We start from the raw sequence: 21,313 nt of genomic DNA on the forward strand, positions 1-21,313 counted from the left end.
TCTGCGGAGCCGGTGTCAGGGAGCCGGGGCTGGGCACGGCGCGTGTCTCCTGCCGCCCCCCTCGCTCCCTGGCTGCTGTGGCCGGGGAGGGCAGCTCGCCTCTTGGCGGTTGTTTCCCTGCCGGGGGGTTGGAGGGGATGCTTTCCCCCGGGACAGTTAGGACGCGTGCATCTCTGAAAGGCCTGCTGGCTGCGGAAGGAAAAACCGTGTTTTTTATTAAGGTGGAGCAGTACGTTACTAAGTTTGAGTCCTGTCTGCCTTATTCGTGGTGTAGCTTGGCTGTGAAGTCATGCTGTCACTGGTTATATGCTTCTCAATACCCTGTAAGAAAGTTCAAGAGGTTATATTTTTAGTCTGTATTAAGAGGGAAGTGTGAGTTTGCCTTTTTCCAAGTACTTTTGAAAACTTGGGAAAACAAAAAGGAAATGCAGTGTGTGAGACTGTTTCCATCAATAATCAAGATAATCTGGCAGTTTAAATATCTTTGGGCGGTGAAGTTTAATGACATGAAACAGCTGATAACTTGTGACGTACGTGAGGCTTGTGGTTGCTTTTTAGGTCCGTGAGTTGGAATGGCAGGGGTTTAGCGAGGAATGAGTGACAGCTTAACAGGCACTGGTTTGTCCCTGACACTGGTTGTCCCTGGAGTGCTGTCAGTGGGAACAGGGTATCTGCACGTTCCAGTTCTGGCAAACCTGATCAACCATATGGGTGCTTGTTCATTTTGATAAACAAGCTGTCTTCTTGGTTACCAGTATCACTCAAGTGTGGTAGCTTCTTCTCTTGATGTTTTATTAGCTACTGTTGTAAAGACATTAATTTAGATTGAGCTTGTACGGTGACCTGAACAAAAATGTGGGGTATCTTAGCCGTCCAGTTTATTTAAGAGAGGGAAGAAACACATCCATGTACCTTCAAATTACGTGGCAACTTTGATTCTTTTTGTGGCATAGCATAAGAAGAAATGCTAATGACTGCCACAATTTTGCATGTTATAAATCCTAGCCCACGTGAAAATTCTCATTTACTGAAATACTGTGGTAGAATCAAATAATTGTGTGCTGTGATGCACTAATGCTTATGATACAATCAATGCTTTTATTTGAAGTATTAATCTATTAACACATTATTATGTGGTGTATTTTTTTGTATAGTGTTTTGCTTTGCTTAGCTTATCTTCTTTGCTTTATGTGTAAGTAGTCTAAGATTAAGTTAAAGCTAAGTGCTTCTAAGGATCCTAAATGTTCTTCCTGTCAAGATCAGGCTGTTAAGTACTGCAAGCTTATACTTCTGTAGGGACTTACTTCATGTTAGCCTTTTCTATTTAAAAACTCTAAAAATAGTAACAGTACACAGCTGTTCTACCTTTAAAACTTGGTTTTGATGTTTCATTAAATTTAAAAATAAAGTTTCTCATGACTTATTTTCCATGAGGAATATGTTACATAGAGCTTTTCTGGCACTACCGCCTTTCTTACTTTTAAACCAAGTAATCCTAAGGCAGGTTTCTTTAATGAACAGTGTTGAGTGTGGTAAGCTACATTCACTTTGTTCAGACACTTCTGGATGTCTGTATTATCCTAGAAGCCCATTCACACTGCATGACTGTATGACAAGAAGTGTTTGAGTCAGCATGTTTTCTTATGGCACCCTTGGAATTTTGTTCTTTGACCCCTTCCTTAGCATTAATGAGTCTGGTTGGAAAAGAAATAAAGATAAGTGAAGTGAAACTGTCTTGCGGTTACAGAGTTTTATCTAAGAAACTCCAAGCCAGTTTTGATCTTCTCCAGGTCATCCCTCTTTGTTCTAGGGGCACCATAGCAGGTAATGTTCTTTGCTGGTAGGACTCTTATTATTTTTGGCACATAGGCTTTGTATGCTTCACGGCATTCAGGCAGAGAAACAGATTACAGTGCTGGGACTTATCCCTCAAGATTTTGAGTACTTGTCTGCTTTACTCAGCTGTTCCTCAAATTCAGGGACATCCTTCTGAGATGGCTAGACTTTTGTCTCAAGAAATGCAGCTGCTGATATTTCTGTAAATATTGGAGAGTATCAGAATGCCTTCACAGATGCTCAAGGCTTTGATTTTTGAGCCAGGAGACAGTTTTTCCCTTGTCTCTACTTGCGGTGGCAGTGAGTACCTGTTGAGAGTTTGGTATAGGTTGGGATGGGTAAGTCCTTTTCCTTTGACTTCATAATGTCACAGTTTTTGCTGTAATGAGGTCAAAGTGCACTTAGCATGGGACATCCCTTGATTATTGAGATTTTTCTTTCATAAGTTTAACTTCTGATTGCCCCGCCTGATTTTGGAGGTATCTCTTTTTTTCTAGTAATTAGGGTGTTTTGTTGGAGAGGGCTTTTGGCGGTCAGCTGGTGCTGCATTTTCTGAGATACAGCTCAGGTTCTGTCATGGGCTATGTCTTAGCTTTGATGATGGAAAAGTTGATCACTAGCCTCTAACATGACTTTTATACCCTGCTGTCTCTTAGGGTTAAGCAGAAATAATAGATTCCAGATGGGTGAAACAAACTACAACTTGCCTACTCCAGGCTTTAATTTTTGTTTTGGTTACAGTGAATTCTGAAAAGATTGACAGTCTGTTCATGTGCTCTTCCTTTGTTCTGGCCAGGAGTTTTTTGGAATTGGTACTGGCTGGCTATTTAGTTATTGCAGCTAGGTATTGATACAAGATATTTTTTAAAATTGATTTAGGGAGATTGATTCTTTTCTAGTGGGCTTGGGGATGATTTTCAGTGATTGTAGACTGCATACAGCCACTAGGTAGCATTTTATGTAGCTGATGGTGCTTCTGTGGTGTTGGATGGTCAGAAGGCTTTCAAGTACAGCCCGTTCCTGAAACATGGACTGACTTAGAGAATGTATAATTTGATTGTCTCCTCAATGTATTACTGGAATGGATGCTGCTTGTCTCTGTACCTGGATAGAGGATGCCTGTGTGTAGGTGTCAGTCCTCCTTTTGGACTTCATTAGTTATTATTAGGACCAATTCTGAGTTAATGTTTCAAATAAAATTCACTTGGAGGAACACAACGTTTGCTGGAAAGCCAACCTTTCATGTTTTTTGGATCAGTTGCTTGCCCTTCAAGACAATTGGTATCCTTTGCATAGAGATCCAGGGGTAGATCTAGGATTTACCAGGTCCTAATCAAAATGGACAGCAATGTATCAAAATGGTGTTGTGGTTCCACCTTTCTAGTGAAGTGTGTTTAGATTCCTACTCACATCTTATTTGTTGTCCTGCTTAAAAAAAATAAAGTTTTCATCCTAGACAGTTGGCAAGTGCTCCATTTGGATCATCTAATACTGCATTGTCGTAGAGCCATTAAAAAATCACATTTGGTTTCAGTGAAGTTTTTCTGCAGTATAGTTGTTTCTGTGAGGGACTTGTAAATGTGTCTTCAGGCAGCTGAACAAGTGCAAGCAGTACCTCACATGTCCACAGGGTTCAACTATATTCATGGACACTTTGCTTGAATGCTTTTGGAGATGTCAGCTGCGTTACAGTATTGCTTCCCACCTGTTTTCTCTTTTTTATCCTATAAATTTGGATTACAGATTGAGAGAAATAAGAAGAACAAGGGTGCTTTGACTTGTGTTGGAGTAGGATGAGGCCTTTGGGTTTCAGCACTTCACATAACTATTGTGAAAGCAAAAACATTTTCAGTCTTGGCTGTTTGTGATGCACAACCATCCAAAGTGTGAATGTGTTTACAAACAGCGCACCATAAGGAAGTCCCGTTGTTGTTAAGCAGCATCTTTTTTTCTGCTTTGAGTAGTAGCCGTTCCAAAGTAAAGATTGGTCTTTTAAATGACATATTTGTGTACAATTCACTATATGGATAGATATCTTCCTGAATTTCAGAATTAATGCTAATTATTGGTGTTTTTCTAGGTAACTTGGGAGATCGGGCATGTCTTAGCTGTACATCCCTGAGGCTGGCAAACAAAATGTGAGTAAATATGAACTTCTTTTCTCAACTCAAAACTGTACAAAACCATCAGTTAGTGCACTATTATAGAATATAGGTTAAAATCTTTTAGGAAATGTGTGAAAATATTAATTTCAGCTTGTGTTACTGATAGATTAAAAGAAGTCTGAGTATTACTCTCTTCAGCTGCTTGGTTCTATATGGCAAAAAAGAAAGCAAGATCTTCCTTTTTAAACCCACTTCCTCCCTTTTTGTTTCACTTACAATGTGAAAGCAGTAGGCTATTAATCTTTTTCTTGGGTGATTCCAGGTGACATCATGGCTTCTTGCTACTTTCTCTGGGGAGTTCTGTAGAGTAAACGTTCAGTCAAAGCTAGTTTGAAACACATAGTTGACAGTTAGGAATGTAGATCATTTGTGTTGTATCTTTATTAAACCAAAGTAGTTTACTGTGTCTTACAGCCTTGGGTGAGGCTCTCCTAGGAGATGGTGTCCTTGTCTGAAAGTGAATCTGGCCGCTCTGTGTTCTTATGGAATTTAAGGAGCTGGATGTTGGTAGAATCCGTTCTCTGCTCCTGACTTGGCTGACAAGGCACACTTGTGGATCGGAATTCCTGATGCCTTTTCTTGGAATGTTAAAATATGTATTCTCTAGTTTATTTACAGTCTTAACTGCTCAGGAAACAGTGACTGTTCTTCAGTTTCCTAAGTTTCCATTTTAACATAAGGATGTGCCTCTAGACTTAACCCTCTGATACAAAACAAAATAATTCCTTTCTTTTTAGTCATGTTTGTTCTACATCACTTACTGTATAGAATTGGTTATGAGAGGGTTTTTAATACATAATTTTCACATTTCTGCTTTTTAGTAGATCATTGTATGGGGCCTCTTTCTTGGAAAAATGGAAACTTAGGGATTTAAGTGTTATATGAGCAGCAGAATGTTAGGACAGAAATTCTTGTTATTCTTTTGAGAAGGTTTTTTTTTTTTGTTTTCACCAAAAGCTGCTGTTAATGTAATGTTGGTGCTTAAAATAAAACAAAGTAGTGCCCACACCCCACATGACCCAGATCCAAAAGCAAGGGACTCAAACGATGCAAGTACTGAGGACAGCTTGGGACGTCAGAAGTTCTACGTCTGACATGCTACTAGTGAAAGTGTGTGCAAAGAGGCACATTTCTTGTGAAAATGTTTTTCCCTGCAGATTCAGAACCAGTTCTGCTGGCAGAGCTCCCTTCCTCTCTGCATGCAGAAGAATGTAGATTTATGTAGGTGGAACCTGGTCTGTAGGCCTGGAGCGCTGCTTTTGGGAAATGACTTACAGAGTCAGGATCCAAGTGTTTGAATCTGGTTTTGGATATGTACTTTATTTTCTTATAGGAACTGTAATTCTCTTTAGTTAGTATCTGTGCAAGTGTGTAGTTTCCCAGCTAATCAAGAGAGTGTTTTGTGTAGCTGTGTGTGTTTCAGCACTGGTCTGACCAGTGAATAGTCAGATGCTTAAAATTTTAGTGTAAGGTAAAAAATAATAATGTGTGTTTAAAAAGTAATAATCATTTTTTTTTGTACAAAGCTCTATTTGAATAACAATAAATAGATAAAACCATTAAAGTAATTTAAAAATAATTGGATGCATGTGATAATTAAGTTTATATAAAGTACTTCTGGCTGAACATTGATTGGGCGAGACTGATACTTACGTGTGTTCAGTGAAGGTTTTTTTTCCTTAAAGTGTTATTTAGTGCTGTAGAGCCACTTGCACCCATTTTCTGTTCACTGACTAAAGACAAATACACATTCTGATTTTGTCGTGGTAGTACAAGGGCTACGAAACACCCCAATCATTTCTGTCCCATAGATGACTCAATGCTGGCATTTCAGTTTGAAGGACACCTAATGGAACTAGTTTATATAAAATATTTTATCTACTATTTTAAGTTTGTCATATCTTTTTATAAAAGTGTGTACAATCCTATTTGCACATAATGAGTAGTTCTTTGTGTAGAATGAGTGTTTGGGGTGTTTGAGCAATGCTTTCCTTCTAACTTCAATTTACGTTTAATTGAAGAAAAATAACAAAATTATGAATAAGGTAGAAGAATGTTAGTTTTGTGTGCCCCAGCTCAGAACCATGATGGAAGTTTGTGCATAAAGTTTCTGCTGAAAAAGGAAAACCAGGTGCATGGAGATAATAAAAGTGGAACTTGGATGAAATTGGATTTCTCTGACACTAATTTTCTAACTCAGCACTTAGGTCTACAACTTGTATTTTTTTCGTGAGTGTTTTATTTAAACAGGAGAAGTAATGGAAGGAGCTTTGTGTTACTTATGGATTTACAGATTTATTTTCAAATGTAGCTTTCTAAATAGAAAACACTTCTGGTTGCTACTCTTTGTCTAACTGGAGTAAAATACACTACCTTTTAAGTTGTTTAATGAAAAATTCCCTGCAGGTAAAGCCAAGCATTCTTTTCAGGCCTATACATCCTGATCCTGAGAGTCACAGGTTTGGAGTTTTTTTCTCAAATGTGCAGTGCATTTTTCTCAAATGATGCATTTTATAAATACATACATTTCTGTAACTACACAAATATAGTACATATACATGTATAAAAAGCTTATGATCTCTTCCTAATTCTTGAATGCTTTTTTCTTCCGAAGGACTGTACACTTTAAATATTGCACTAGTGTCCCTCCTGTTTACGCATACTCCAAAAAAGATTGCTACTGTTGTTGGACTAAAGGATCTGAACAGATATACTTTACTCTTCCGAGCTCTTCTGGCTCATGGACGCCACTAGCAACCATCGGTGTTTTAGGTCCCCAGTATCTTCCAGTTAGATGGTGGCATTCTTCACGTCCCCTTCGAGATGACTCCATAGTTGAAAAGTCACTGAAGTCCTTAAAGGACAAAAACAAGAAGTTGGAGGAAGGAGGTCCTGTATATAGTCCAACAGAAGTGGAAGTTGTGAAAAAATCGATTGGACAGAGGATTGTGGATGAACTGAAGCACTATTACCATGGCTTTCGGTTACTGTGGATTGACACAAAAATAGCAGCAAGGATGCTCTGGCGAATACTTCATGGAAACACACTGTCGCGTCGAGAACGGAGACAGGTACTAAGTAAATACCAATTTTGTTTGAGTATCCTTAGTGATTGCTCCATTTTATTTGAACTGTGTTGGTTCTTTCTGTTGTCTTCTGTTCCTAGAGTTAAAATTACTAGGTGTATTTCCCTCCTTCTTCCTATGTGGATACAAAAAATCTTGTATTTGATGCCAAAAACATTTTAGTCTTGTTCCCCATTATTGAAGATAAATTTGGTATTTTCTAGCTGGAACAGCAGAGGATTCTTCTGTTTTGTCATGTGGACAGCAGTTGTGGTTTGTTTTCAAGTTCCCATCCATGTGCTACATGTGTGTTCATGTGGTCACTTTCTCTGCTTTTTCACTCCAGCTGGAAAAATAGAGGGAAAACACTTCTAGTAAAGGTTGGATTTGTTCCAATTCTGTTATTTTGGTTCTTTTTAAACAGAAGAAAAGCTGCAGGCTGAAATGCATGATTGATAAGCAGGTATTAGTACTATCTCAGTTCTAAATGTATTTGTGAGATAATTTTAGTCCAAAAAAGATAGTTTGAGGGAAGTTTTTGTTTTATACTTTTGTTTTTCTTGATGGCATGTAGCTTGTGTTTATGAAACTGTAAAAATACAACTGATAATTGTAAAGAAAAGGGAAGAGGGGATAGAGATGAAGTCTGGAGTGCAAAATGAGAGTGCTTTCAAATTCAGATAATGTACATGCATTTGAATAGTAATTTAAGTTTATGGATGAAGTAAATTTGCTTATTCAACTAGAATTAAAAGATATATGGATATTTAAAGACATTTCATCTGAGCTCTTATGGAAAGACTGCAAAATAATAAGCTCTTTTAAGCTAGTATAGTTTAAAAATGCATTGGAACAGAAATGGAAAGAATGCATTGGTATTCAACTTCTCCAGTTCATTAGCAATTTATCAAACATGCTGATTTAATAGTTCTCTTTTACTCTTTTTAAAGACAAGACGTTTAAGCAGTTTATACAGATAAAATATTCAAGTCTGTCTTCATGCTTTTTTTTGAAAAAAAAAAAAAGGCATTTCAGCTGTTGCTGAAAAAAATGTGCTAGAAAAAATGCTGGAGAGTGAAAACTGTACATACTCTGTCAGGAGGGGTGGATAGTGCTGCTTGCAGTCACGGTCTGTTTCTCTGCAGTTTGTACATTGTACACGCAATGTGTTAGGTTCATATCTTTGCCTTCAAAAGTTTTGTTAAATGATCAAAGATATGAATGTTTGCTCTTTGTTTTAATAATTTCCTGATAAAATTAGGTACATAGTTGAACACTTTAACATCACATCTTACTGCAGTATGCAAAAGTTCTTTTCTTATAGTCTCAAGGTTAGACAAATAACAAAAATTGTTAATTGCACATGTAGCAGTTTTCATCTGTGATTACATTTGATCTCTTTCTACAACAGCACTACTTGATGGTATTTGGTCTCAGCATCTTCATGCTACTTATTATTACCCTCTTCTTTATGCTGGTACGAGAGTATGTTTGGCAGCTGATCTAGCTGAAACGTTGTTCAGCAATAAATATAACAGTCTGTGCTGACATAAGAGGGCATTACATAGTGCCAAGAAAGAGTAACTGAGGATAGGGGAGAATGAGAACCACAGGACTTCTTGAAGTAACAGTTCCAGTTTGTGCTGGCTTATTGAGAGCTTTGGAAAACTTGGAAGACCAAGTGAGACAAATTAATTCATGGTTTAAAGCAGAATCAGAAATCCTCCAGAGGGCAAGACTGGAACCAGTGGTTTTCCTGCCTGTTTCACATTCACTGAACCCTACTTCTGAGAAATTATACAAACAACAGTAAAATATGGATGTCATGGAAATATTTCTGCTGAAAGATCAAGACTGTATTCTAGAAGGCATGAGCCTTTTGAAGTAATATGTTTATCTTTGGACATGCATGTATTATTCCATGGATAGATGGATTTGTTCATTTGATTGCCCTTTAATTTCGTCACCTAGTGATGATAGAGCTGTATTTCTCATGTTTATGTGGTGGTCTGGCATTTGGCCTTCCTGAATTCTTTTTTTTGTGCACATGTGTTATTTCAGTATCAATTCCCTTACTTTAAATAAAATAGAAATTATTGTGCAGGTATAAATTAGTGCTTACATTGATGTAGCCTGTGTCTTATCCAGTGATGTGTGTGTATGTCTGTATGTGTGCGATCCAGTGTAGATGTAGAGAAAATAGTGTTAAGAACTACAGTAACGTTATTTTCTCAATCTAGGTTTTGTGTTTTCTTTATATGGAAGTAGAGGAGGACATCCTGTCTCTTGGATGGAGTCATGGTAGGCTTAGAACCCTGGGTCAGTGAAAAGCAAACCAGCCTACGGCTGAACAAAACCCTTCACATGTGTTTTTTTTAAACCTTAATTTAAGTTTGTTTCAACACAGGTCATTTTTTTTATCAGTTCAGCCTTAAATTGTAGTGTACTGACTGATTTAAAGAAATCTTAAAACTTTGCTGCCAGATTAGCTACAACTTTGCAAAAGTTGTTCCTGAACTAAAAAAAAAAAGTACATCTTTAAATGTATTAAACTGCATATGAACTGACAGTCCTAGAGAAATCTTATCTTCACACAGACTGACAAATGAGTTATTTCTGCCTGCCCTTTCCTTCCTCTTTAGAGGCAATAGTGGAAAGATATCCAAGTAATCTAACCACATTAACAAGCAATTGCAACATGGCTAATGCAAGGGAGCTATTGCTTATGTAAACCAAAAGTCAGTTCCAAAATTCTGCTTATACAATTGCTGGTAGGGTTTGGATTCAACAGGATCACATATCTACACTTAGGAGAGAAGGCAGGAAAAAGTAAAACATGAAAAATATGATACTGGCTGTTAAAAACTAATTGCTGTAGCACTGCCTCCTACAGCAGAACAGTTCAGGACATGGAAGTGAGATGGCAAATGCTATGGAGGTTGTGGCAAGGATGTCAGCTTTACCAACTCTTCAGCCCTGCAGAGGAGGGAAGAGTGGAGGGAAGAGCTGTAGCAGCAGATACAGAGTAGTCACAAGTTTTTCATGCCGTGCTGCCAAATAATGCGTGTGTAATCATTTACCATTGTATTAGGTTCCTGTGCAAAGTTGTTTTTCTTGAGTTAGCAGAGAGCACAGTTTCATGATTTATGTAAGCTGATCCGGGACAGTGCTGCTGTGAAAAAGGCCAGTCCCACCCGGTGCTCAGATCAGGTTTTCCAACACCTCCCCCCTGCTTTTGGGTTGTATTGTGTATGTATTTAGGGGTTAGTTTTAGCTGGAGCAATGGTGTACCTTCCCGTTGTGACTGTTAGTGTGCATTCTTGGCTCTTTATACATTGTCTCAGGTTAGCATTAGGTGAGCTTAATCCAGTTGTAGAACTGCTTCCTTGGGTATGGACTTTGCCTTGTACAACTACTTGAACACGCTGTCTAAAAATAGAAATAAGAACTCTGTATTACACTCTATAGAAGTTTTTGAGGTTTTTTTCTTAAGGAAAATGTACTTGTTTTTCTGACTTAAAATTTTCTTCCAGACTCTTTTAGATCTTTTTGAACTCTCTGGTAGTCATTTATCTTCTGTTGTTGTAATGAATGAAAACATCTTTGAGCCTGTAAACAATGGACCAAAGCATCCCCTTCAGGGAAACTGAATTCTTTATATACAAAGAAAAATTTCAAACTTTGGCTCTGTGGGGTTTGTGCGTTCCTCAAACTGTATTTAAGGTTTTGGCCGTTTTTATGCTAAGAAAATGATGGTTAAAGTTTTACTGGTTCTGTATGCTAGCAGAGCCGTTGTAGGGACTGTACTGGTTGTTGCTGCTGTTCGCCTGGATTGGCATGAGCTGTGGAGAGGGGATGGAGGGGGAAGCATGCATTTACTTGTGTAATAGCAGTTATGTTGCCGTTTCTGCCAGTCATAGCTGTGTTTATCAAATCATGAGGTTAAATGACAGTGCTGTGGCAGTAGTGTACTGTAGTGTACCTCTGTCCTTCAGTCTCTGATTTAGGAACTGACATTATTTCCAATAACTGGTTATTTGCTTTCTAAAACAAGGCAGAGTTAAGCAAGATCTGCACTCCCCAGTGTAAACCAGGTTATTAAGCTTCCAATGAGTGCTGAAAGATTTGATTATAGACTGTACAGCTTAATGTATACATTTGTGGGTGTACAGAAATCAGAAGCACAATATTTATTTTATGCAGTTCAAGATGCGGTAACTAATGCATCAGCCTGCTTGAGAGGATTACTGCTCTAGAAAAGCAGTGATTTAAAAAAAATAATCTACCAAGCTGGACTCATTACTGTGGATTTAAATGTACATTACAATTGTTATAAGGCAGAGGGGGAGGGATCTGCCATTTTATTCTTGATTACTCAGTCCATAGTAGTTCATGCATGTAAGAAGCAGTGGAGCACAAATAAAGATGAATAAAAGAAGTTAAGCAGCTTTAGCGACAACAAATGACCACCTCCTGTTTTCAGGTGCTTTTAAGAGGTTTAAATGAGATACTTGTTCAATAATCCTATTGAGACACAGTGAGGCTTTTGAAATACTTTCTATAGTGTTGAAAACTGGTGAAGCTCTGGCACTCTGTAGTATATAGCAACTTGAAGAAAAAGATACTAAAAGCTGACTTTGTCACATCTTTTTCATGTTACTTTAAATTTCCTTTGTACCAAATGTATGTATGTGAGCTTAAGTGATAATGTGGATGATCATATAAAGTATTTTTTAAAATAAATATTTAAAATTTTGCTTACCAATAATTTTTTTTTTCTTCCAGTTTCTTCGAATATGTGCCGATCTTTTCCGCTTGGTCCCTTTCCTGGTGTTTATTGTTGTCCCATTTATGGAATTTTTGCTTCCTGTAGCTCTTAAGTTGTTCCCTAATATGCTTCCCTCTACATTTGAGACAAAATCTAAAAAGGTAAGCAGGTCTGAATTTATAATCCAGTAATAATCCAGTAATATGTTTTGAAAAATCAGAACTTTCTTTGGTAAAGAAAGAAATCAGAAAAATTCTAAAAATTAGAGGTTTTTTTTTTCTGAAAGGGGAATGCTTTTGTCTTGTTTATGCTGTTTTGATGATCTTGCTGTTAACATATAATAATGAACCAGTGCCATCCTGGTTTACCTTTTTATATGTGCAGGTGCTTAGCTGTCGGGGCTGTAAGCTTCTCTTGTCTTTTTTTGCTATCTTCATTTCCATTTTCTATGACTCCTACAGAGCAGAAATGAAAGCTATGAAACTTTATTTTTCTAGTTGGTATTAAAACAGGCAGACTTTGTTTTAACATTTGTAGACCTTATTCTCGATGCAAGGTTATTTTTATCTGTATATTTAATATTTTAAAATAGCTTCTTATGTATTGTTTTGTTTAAACTTAATTTCTTTTAGTTAATTTTTCTTGGACTTGTTTAGAGGTTTGTAAAAACACACCAAAAAGCCCCACAAGTTCTCTGTTTCACAGCACAGAAGACTTACATGAGGTTCACACATAGTGAGCTCCCAGTCAGTCACAGATATAATCAATCATGACTGTATGCTTGGATCTAAGTAACCATTAATTTCTAATTCTGTGATAAATTCCTCTTTGTTTGGATGAGATGTAATGTAGGATTTCTGTGCTGGATATAAGAGTTGGGAATTACTCAAACCAAAGTTGGTTAGTTTCAAATTTTTTGTTGCTAATTTAGAGGGTGCATGTTGGTTCTAGCAGGTGAGACCACTCGTGCTGCACTTCACTCTCTGAGCTGAACAACCTATTTTTCAGTGTGATTTGGGGATCTTTGGTAAGAGTGAATGTCCTCTTGTGATGTGTGCATTACAGCAGAAGTTCAGAAGTACTCCACGTAACTTGTCTGAGGGCAGAAGAAATGGTATTTAGGGTGCAGATTTCTGGGAAGAACTTTTAAAAGCAAATTTTTTTAACAGGAGGAAAGATTGAAGAAAGAATTGAGAGTAAAGCTTGAAGTGGCTAAATTCCTTCAAGACACAATTGAGGAGATGGCCTTAAAAAATAAAGCAGCCAAAGGAAATGTTACAAAAGATTTTTCAAAGTTCTTCCAAAAGGTAAATATTTTTAAAAATGTATTTTCTCTTCCTAACAACAAAATAGCTAGGTGTTTTGTTTGGTCTACAGTAATCATCAGATACCTTTATTCTGTTGGATTTGAAGGAGTAGGATTTCTTTTTTGCAAGTAATACTTCAGTGTGCTGAAGTTTTTAGTGTTCTTAGCTTTGGTATTCTAGCTGGTACTTTCTCTGTTTGATTCTAGAAGCGGTATATTTCTGCTCATTTGTGTCTTTTTCTCTTGTTCGTAAGTTAATTCTAGCATAAAAAAAATTATGCAGTTGGTGGTTACTGATGTAGATTTTGACCTTTTTTTGGACATTGGGTGTAAAAAGGGAGAAAGTAGTTATTTCCTAATTAACTGATTAAAGCTTAGGGAAAAGTAAAATTTTTTTGTCTAATTTAGTTCTGTTTATAAAAGTAATTTTTAAATGTAAAATTGAAGTACTGCTGAAATCCTTTCGGATACTGACTAGGATGTGGTATAATCTGGGGGTTTGCTAGAATGTGAGTGCTATGTTGGGTACAAAATTTTTCTGCTCGCAAGCAGTTGCTGACACAGGCTGAATGTCAGATATCTGCCTCCTACATAGATGCCCTTTAGGTTTAACAGTGTTTCCTTTCACCAAGTTGTAGGTAGAAGTGAGATTATTCTCTGGAGAAGTGAAAAATACCTTCTTAAATCTTTCCAGGATAGGATTTGTTCTAATTTCTCTAATTGTAGGGCTGTTGAATAAGAGATCGAGCCAAGAGCCATCATCTGCTGCTGCCAGGTGATTTTCTTTGAAAGTAAGAATGTAGTCTTTTCCTTTGGGATGAGTATGTATTTGCACAGAAAACACACATAAGCCTGCGTATTTCAGACCTGAACTTTACAAGTCCTGTCAGCTAGCTTGAGCTTTTCCTGCTTCGTAGGGCTGAGAATAAAGTTTCAAAGGGTGGGATAATAAGATCATGTTGATAGTGCCGAGTAAGTTACCTGAGGTAATAATTGTCGAGTTTTGATGGTCAGTATTTGCTTGCAAAGTTTGTGTACTTTGAAGCTTCTACGCAATCATCTTTCATTTCAGAAAGTGTTTAGTTGTAGCAGTTAGCTGAAGCACTGATGCTGCAGACTCTGGGAGCATGCCACTGCCATGCTTCGTGTTGGGAACATTGTGTTTTCTTTTGAAAGGACTGCTACTGAGGCTTTACATTTGGCAGTTAATTTCTGTGGAAATAAGTGACGTATCACTCCCCATGTGCTGGAGAAAGTCCCAAGTTCCTCTGACTAAAAAGTTTCAAGCCCTGTGTTTCTTATGTGTGGGTGTACTTTTTACAGCTATAAATTTCTCATTTGTGCCATGGAGACAAACTTTATTGATCTCATCTCACTGTACTAGATAATAAATGTAAGAGCAAGAAGCAACTTAAATGTTTCCTACCTTTTCGCTCTTCTATTACAGCTGCTTCTGCAGTGAAGTATTTGATGCTCCAAGAACCATTGCTTGCAGGATAAACGTGTTTACCGCAAAATTCCGGAATTTATCTATGTTACATTGTAAATAGTGATGTATTAGAAAGTCTCAGTTCCTACTCTCCAGAAACACATGCTTGGCTCTGACAAAATTCAGCATTAAACACAGAAGAAAATACTTTCTGTATTTTTAAAGTTCCATTTTTGGCTCCTGTAGTGAAGGAGCTGGTGATGTGGAACAACAAGGCCTTTGACCTTTCTTTGAGTTCATTTCTCTGCTTCACAAATACCCTGGAGGTTAATGGACTCAAGACAGTCTTGTCTTCCAAATTTTTATCATTTTCTGTACTCAGTAGCTGTTTGCTAAAAGATTTGTGTTGGCAAGTAAAACAGGTAGGCATAATAAACCAGGCTGTATAGGTTATGTTGGGTTTTCAGACTATGCTTGATGTCACTTAGCTTAGGTTTTCTTTATGGTGCTTAAAAAGGTAGAAGGATTGGGAAAAGTGTTTTTTAGATATCTTCGTACTTACTGTTCAGACTGAAAGTGTTAAGTGATTGGCAGTACTTCGTTGTTAAGTTCTGTAGATTTTGGATTCGGTAGTATCACTAATAAGCACTTGATGGTGTATTTAAAATAGAAAAATCAACATTTATACAGGTGGTAATGTTTTATGATGAGACTAGGGAATGCTATTTTTTTTTCTACTTCTTTGAACTGTTATTTCTGCTTTCAGTGTTTGGGTTTAATTACTGTGAAGTGCTATTTGGCAACACATTACTTAAAAGCTTAACTTTGGATTTGTACAAGCACTTACATAGAACCTTCCATTGAAAAGGATGCAGAGTCCTTTCCCAAATAGTGCTGTGTACTTTAGAATAACTTCAAGTATGAGTGCATTTGCATTGAGGTTCTGCAGGACAGCCAGGAACTGGAAGCAAAATAGTGTTGTAACAAATGTGATTGTGGCGAGAGTGTGGGTAGGTAAGTGTCCAAATCCATGTTTCACCACCATTGCAAAATTTTTGCCATTGGATGTACTTCTCACTTTATCTTCACAGGCTGATTCTTTTAATGTGCTTTTATGTTTGGTAAGTATGGTACCAAAAAGAACACTTGCCAATGTGACTCCTGTAGCAAATATTTATTTGCTCAGATATATTTATTTTTTAAGATATCTCACGGCAGTGCCAACTCGAATAGATCCACTCCTTAATATACAGATGCATCTATTTTTTTGGTTTTTAATTTTACGTATTTTATGCAACATTGTTGGAAACTATCAACACCATAAATTCTTTTACCTTTTATAGTAAAGGAGTTTGTTTTTAAGTTTTCCTTATGTTCTATTTCCCATTATCAAAATCTGTGCAAAGTGCTTGAGAAATGTGGAGAATATTTTTATTGTTCAAAATAATGCTTGGCCATAACATTTGCTTTGAGAAGCTTTGCATGTATTTGTTTTTTCTTACAGATCAGGGAAACTGGTGAAAGACCCAGTAATGAGGAGATCTTAAGGTTCTCTAAACTGTTTGAAGATGAGTTGACTCTGGACAATCTAACCAGGCCTCAGTTGGTGGCACTTTGTAAATTGTTGGAACTTCAGTCAATTGGGACAAATAACTTTCTCCGCTTCCAGCTGACGATGAGGTTGAGAAGCATAAAAGCAGATGACAAAGTAAGTCATTCTAGATAGGCACTGGTTAATAATTTTGACATGTGAGAGTAATGAATGTGTGTGTGTATATATATATATATGTGTCTTTATAGGAATTTTCCTTTTTTGTCTTAATTATTTTTGAGCTAACTTAGAATGAAAAGGCTTGAAGAGCTTAAAATCAGAAGTGTCCTTATTTATAAAGAAAAGCTGACCTTTTTAAATCTACCATTAATTTCAATGAAAGTAATTTTTTTACAAAGAAAAGCATTTCTATGAAACTATAATTTGTAGGAGAGCTGATAGAAATATTAACTTAGGTAGAGATTGACATTACCATTATGGAGCTGTTTTAAGTCTACTGTAGAATGTTAAGTTCTTAAAAAGTGGAGGCTATTTTGTGTTACCACAGCAGCCTCTAGTGGCCGGTGTAAAAATACAGACTTCTGGGTGTGCGTTGGTGGTGGTTCTTCAGTTTTGAGCTGTTACATGTTAAAGTTGATTTTATGCTTCGTTTAGCTGATTGCTGAAGAAGGAGTTGATAGCCTGACTGTTAAAGAACTGCAGGCAGCATGTCGTGCCCGAGGTATGAGAGCTCTTGGTGTGACAGAGGAGCGTCTTAAGGAACAGCTTAAACAGGTATGTTTTTCAGGATGGAATATGCAGACCTAACTTCAGTTGCTAGCTCAGATTTTTCTTTATGATTCTGATAAATCATTTTGCTTCTGTTCTCATTAAAGTCTTGGCTAAAACGATCTTTCTCCTTAGTAAGCTTTTGTCATGTGTACTTCGTGAGTACGTAGTAGCAGTGTGTTTCTGGCTTTTGACACAGCCATGATGGTTTGGTGATGCAAATAGATCCTTAGACTTAAACGTATCCAAAATATGTTTGCAATTTTGGCAGTTTGACTTGTTAATTTTTTGTCTTACTCTGTAAAGAACTTTCTCCAAGTAGATCAGTTCCTTGTTCCTTGTTTTTTGTTGTTGTCTAGTTTCGAGGAAGATGCATGTGAAACAAAACACTTTTTGAAGTATTAATTTTTTCTTGAAATATTTCAAACAAAATACCACATCATATATTTCAATGCAATTGGTGTAATTCTTAGCTGCTTATAGTCTGTAGTTCCTGTGCTAGGATATTTACTGATAAGTAGTGTTAAAAAAAAAATTACTTTTTTTTTGTGTATGCTTGACTTGATCTATAAAAAAAGAAAAAAAAATCCAAAAGCTGAAGATTTCTTTTGTGTATTGCATTTATAGTGGTTAGATCTGCACCTGAACCAGGAAATCCCTACTTCACTGCTTATTTTATCCAGAGCCATGTATCTGCCAGATACCCTGTCTCCAGCTGATCAGCTCAAAACAACACTTCAGACACTACCAGAGAGTGTTGTAAGTATTAATATATACAGTCTGTAACTGTCAGTATCATCATTGAAGATCTGTTTAGGGAAGTAGATGTTTTTCTTGGTTCCTTTCTTTTCCTTGAAAAACTAAACCATGGATAGGTTTTTTTTGAGAGACCTTCAACACAGAAGAGGTTGGCTTATATGTGGAGGAGTCTGAGAATAAAGCAAATGAAAGGCAATGTTTTGTTGCATTACAGTAGACAGTAATAGCATAAGAAGATTTAGAATACACTTTTTTACTTGCACAAAAAAACAATCTGTGCTCTGGGCAATATAAAAACGTTGATATATGAAAATGTTGATGATGATGTGTAGAGAGAGAAATGTTCTGCATAGTTTATTGGTAGCATTGAGAGAAAGAGAATTAAGAATGTGTACAATTTCAGGGCAGAAAGCTCTTCTTCTCAAAGAAAGAGAATTGTCTTTTTCTGAGAAATGCAAAAATAGGGTAACTTTTGGAGGTTTTAACTATATTCATTAGCATACCTGTACTAACTACCACAATAAGGATATATAAACTTCTTACATTGTGTAGACATACATATATATGCACACATCTAGACTCTTACAGACTTATATTATTTTTAGGCCAAAGAGGCTCAAGTCAAAGTGGCAGAAGTTGAAGGTGAGAAAATAGATAACAAAGCACGGCTGGAAGCCACACTTCAGGAAGAGGAAGCCATCAGGAAAGAAAATGAAGAAAAAGAGATGGAAAGAATATCTGGAGCTGCAGAGAAAGCCAAAGAAACCCTTCACGTTGCAGCCATGGTAAATTCTGCTCTCAATTATTGAGAAATAAATGTCAGTGCTGTAAAAGCTATCGTGTTATGAGTTATTGCCTCTACTCTGGGTGTTGCCTGCAAGAAACTGGACTTTAAGTCCACATATGGAAGATATGGGAAAATTTTAGAACAGACTGCAACACAAAAGGGTTCACTGTGAAGCATAAAAGATTATCTTACATATCTTTGATTTCTCCTTTCTCTTAGAGTAATAAGAGAAGCCTTTTATTCCTCTAACAAAGTGGTGGTTTTGTTTGGTTTTGTGATCTCTGCGCTGTACTTCAAATGTAATTGTTCTTGTCTTTAGCTCTTTCTATTTGTCATTAACCTTATAATGTTACTATATAATCCTTGACTATGAAAAATACTGGCCTGCTTTACTGGTGAATTAAGCCTCACGTGCTCACAGGCATTATCATTAAGTGCAGTTGGGTATTTTTATTTGAAACCGGTCAATATGTTGCAGTTTTTAACATTGTCTTCTCACAAATATGTCTTCATCTACTTTGGCAACTATTTCTATTTTAAGAATTCATTCTTTACTGATGCTAATACAGATAATGTTATCTTTGTTTTAATTAAAACTTCATTGGTCTTTCAAATTTAGAAAGAGGTGGAATCAGCGGTAGATCTTGAAGCAGCTGCTCTGCATGTTAAAAAAAGTCAGTTGACTATGGATGCTGAACAAGAACTGGCAAGGGCAGATATGGCGATGCACTCAGAGACACTGAAAGATACAGCACCAGTATTGGAAGGCATTAAGGTAATAAATCTCTTGAGTATCTCCTTGATCTTCTGTTTTATTGTTGTGGTTTGAACCCTGGCTAGCAGCAAAGCACCACAGAGCTGCTCGCTCACCCCTCCCTCCCGTGGACGGTGGAGAGAATTAAATGGGTATAGGAAAAAGAGACGTGGGTTGAGATGATAAGAACAATTTAATAAATAAACTACAATAAAATTGAAAATATTACTATTATCATTATTACATTCAAATGTGTGGTACACATTGCAGTTGCTCACCACTCAATGGCCAAGACTCAACTCGTTCCCAGCTAATAATCCCTGAGCGGGGAGAGTCCTGAAACCACAGTCCCAGAAAGGAGATAAGAGCCCAAATGTCCAAGAGACCAAGAGCTGACCGAGAGAGGGGGGTGACCTCAAGAGAGAGGGGGATGACCCAGAGAGAGAGAACTTCCAGACAGAGCCTCAGCTATATACTGGACATGGTGTGCATGATATGGAACAGACCATTGACCAGTTGTGATCAGAGCATGCTTTGTTACAATCAGAGCATGCTGGTTTCAACAATTTGCTGCCTGGCTGTCCTGTAGCTGCCCAGTTTCTCCTCCTTGCCCTTACTGAAGATAGGAGTGACATCTGCTTCCTTCAGTCCTCGGGAATCTTCCCTTATGACTCTGTCATTTCAAAAATAATTGAGAGCAGCCTCTCAGTGACATCAAACAACTCCCGCAGCACTCACAGTTATATCCCATTAAGTGTCATGGACTTTTGTGTGTTCAGTTTGTTTAAATGTTCTCTAGCCTGATCCTTCTCCACTGATGGTAGATCTTCCTTGCTCCAGAATTCCCCACTGGCTTCATAGACCTGGATTCCTGAAAGCCAGTCTTACCAGTAAAAACTGAAGAAGGCATTGAGTACCTCTGCCATTGAGTATCTTCCATGTCCTTTTACACGAGGTTCCTTGTCCCATTCAGCAGAAGACCCACGTTTTCTCTTGTCTTTCTTTTGCTCCTGATGTTGAAGCCCTTCTTGTTGCCCTTCATGCCCATCAGATTTAATTCCAAGTGGGATTTCACTTTCCTGAACCCATGCCTGCGGGGTTGGACAGTGTCTCTGTATTTCCCCTGGGTCACCTGTCCCTGCTTCAACCTCTTGTATGCGTTTTCTCATGTTTCAGTTGTACCTTGAGCTTTATCTGTAGCTGAGCACTTTATTCTTGTCCATAAGGTTTGGTGTCAGTGTTTTTCTAAGTCCCAGTGTTCCAGAAAAACACTGTTATTTTAAAATGGATATTTTAGGTAGAAGGGTATTTTCCTGAACAGCATAATTATCTACTTGCTGTTGTTATGACCTTGTTTGTTTACTTTAGAATGCTGCCAAGAAGGTTTTAATGGTAATAACAAAATTGAACTAACCCGTGTTAAAATAATGCATTTTTGTGTGATGAATTAGCTGACTCTTGACTGTGTAGCTGGGTGCATGATAGTGCAGTCATGAGGAAGAAGGGTATTTTCCTGAACAGCATAATTATCTACTTGCTGTTGTTATGACCTTGTTTGTTTACTTTAGAATGCTGCCAAGAAGGTTTTAATGGTAATAACAAAATTGAACTAACCCGTGTTAAAATAATGCATTTTTGTGTGATGAATTAGCTGACTCTTGACTGTGTAGCTGGGTGCATGATAGTGCAGTCATGAGGAAAGTTCTTTTTTGGAAGCAGCAAGGATGTGTGATGTCACAGCTGACTCACACTGCTACATCTGGCATAGCGTTCACATTGCTGCCTGCCATACCACCAATGCTGTGAGAATGTGTGACATGGCCACACGAAGGACTTCCTCAAGAGCCCGAACTGATAAGGGAAAACAAGAAGCAAAGTTAGCGTGGCATTTCTTAACTGAAGTTGCAGCGTGGCCTGTCCCCTAAAGATGCTTCCAAGAATTTTAAACACTGTGGCAGACCGTCTTGCCTCTTAGGGAAAAATATAAGACTACCAGCTTCTTGAAGATGACTGTTTTTATTTGAGGCAGAGGAATTTGTTTTCAAACTGAGTTGCCTCTTTTTTTTTTTTTTTTTTTTTTTTTTTTTTTTTTTGTTATATCCTCACCTGTGTGGTTTTGGGCAG

At 37.4% G+C, this 21,313-nt stretch overlaps 1 protein-coding gene across 1 annotated transcript in view; it reads left to right on the plus strand.

Moving 5' to 3' along the window:
- Window positions 1-3,918: 3,918 nt before the first annotated feature.
- LETM1 (leucine zipper-EF-hand containing transmembrane protein 1) overlaps window positions 3,919-21,313 on the plus strand; it is a 22,795-nt gene continuing 5,400 nt past the window's right edge. Inside the window, exons 1-9 of the mRNA XM_010077263.1 lie at window positions 3,919-3,974; window positions 6,616-7,072; window positions 11,852-11,995; window positions 13,004-13,141; window positions 16,074-16,277; window positions 16,776-16,895; window positions 17,517-17,648; window positions 18,254-18,433; window positions 19,055-19,210. Coding sequence (XP_010075565.1) covers window positions 3,973-3,974; window positions 6,616-7,072; window positions 11,852-11,995; window positions 13,004-13,141; window positions 16,074-16,277; window positions 16,776-16,895; window positions 17,517-17,648; window positions 18,254-18,433; window positions 19,055-19,210 — 1,533 coding nt within the window. The 5' untranslated portion in view covers window positions 3,919-3,972. The remainder of the gene's footprint in view (window positions 3,975-6,615; window positions 7,073-11,851; window positions 11,996-13,003; window positions 13,142-16,073; window positions 16,278-16,775; window positions 16,896-17,516; window positions 17,649-18,253; window positions 18,434-19,054; window positions 19,211-21,313) is intronic.

This window comes from Pterocles gutturalis, unplaced genomic scaffold (genome assembly GCF_000699245.1).
Source record: "Pterocles gutturalis isolate BGI_N339 unplaced genomic scaffold, ASM69924v1 scaffold28878, whole genome shotgun sequence".
Taxonomy (NCBI): Eukaryota; Metazoa; Chordata; class Aves; order Pterocliformes; family Pteroclidae; genus Pterocles; species Pterocles gutturalis.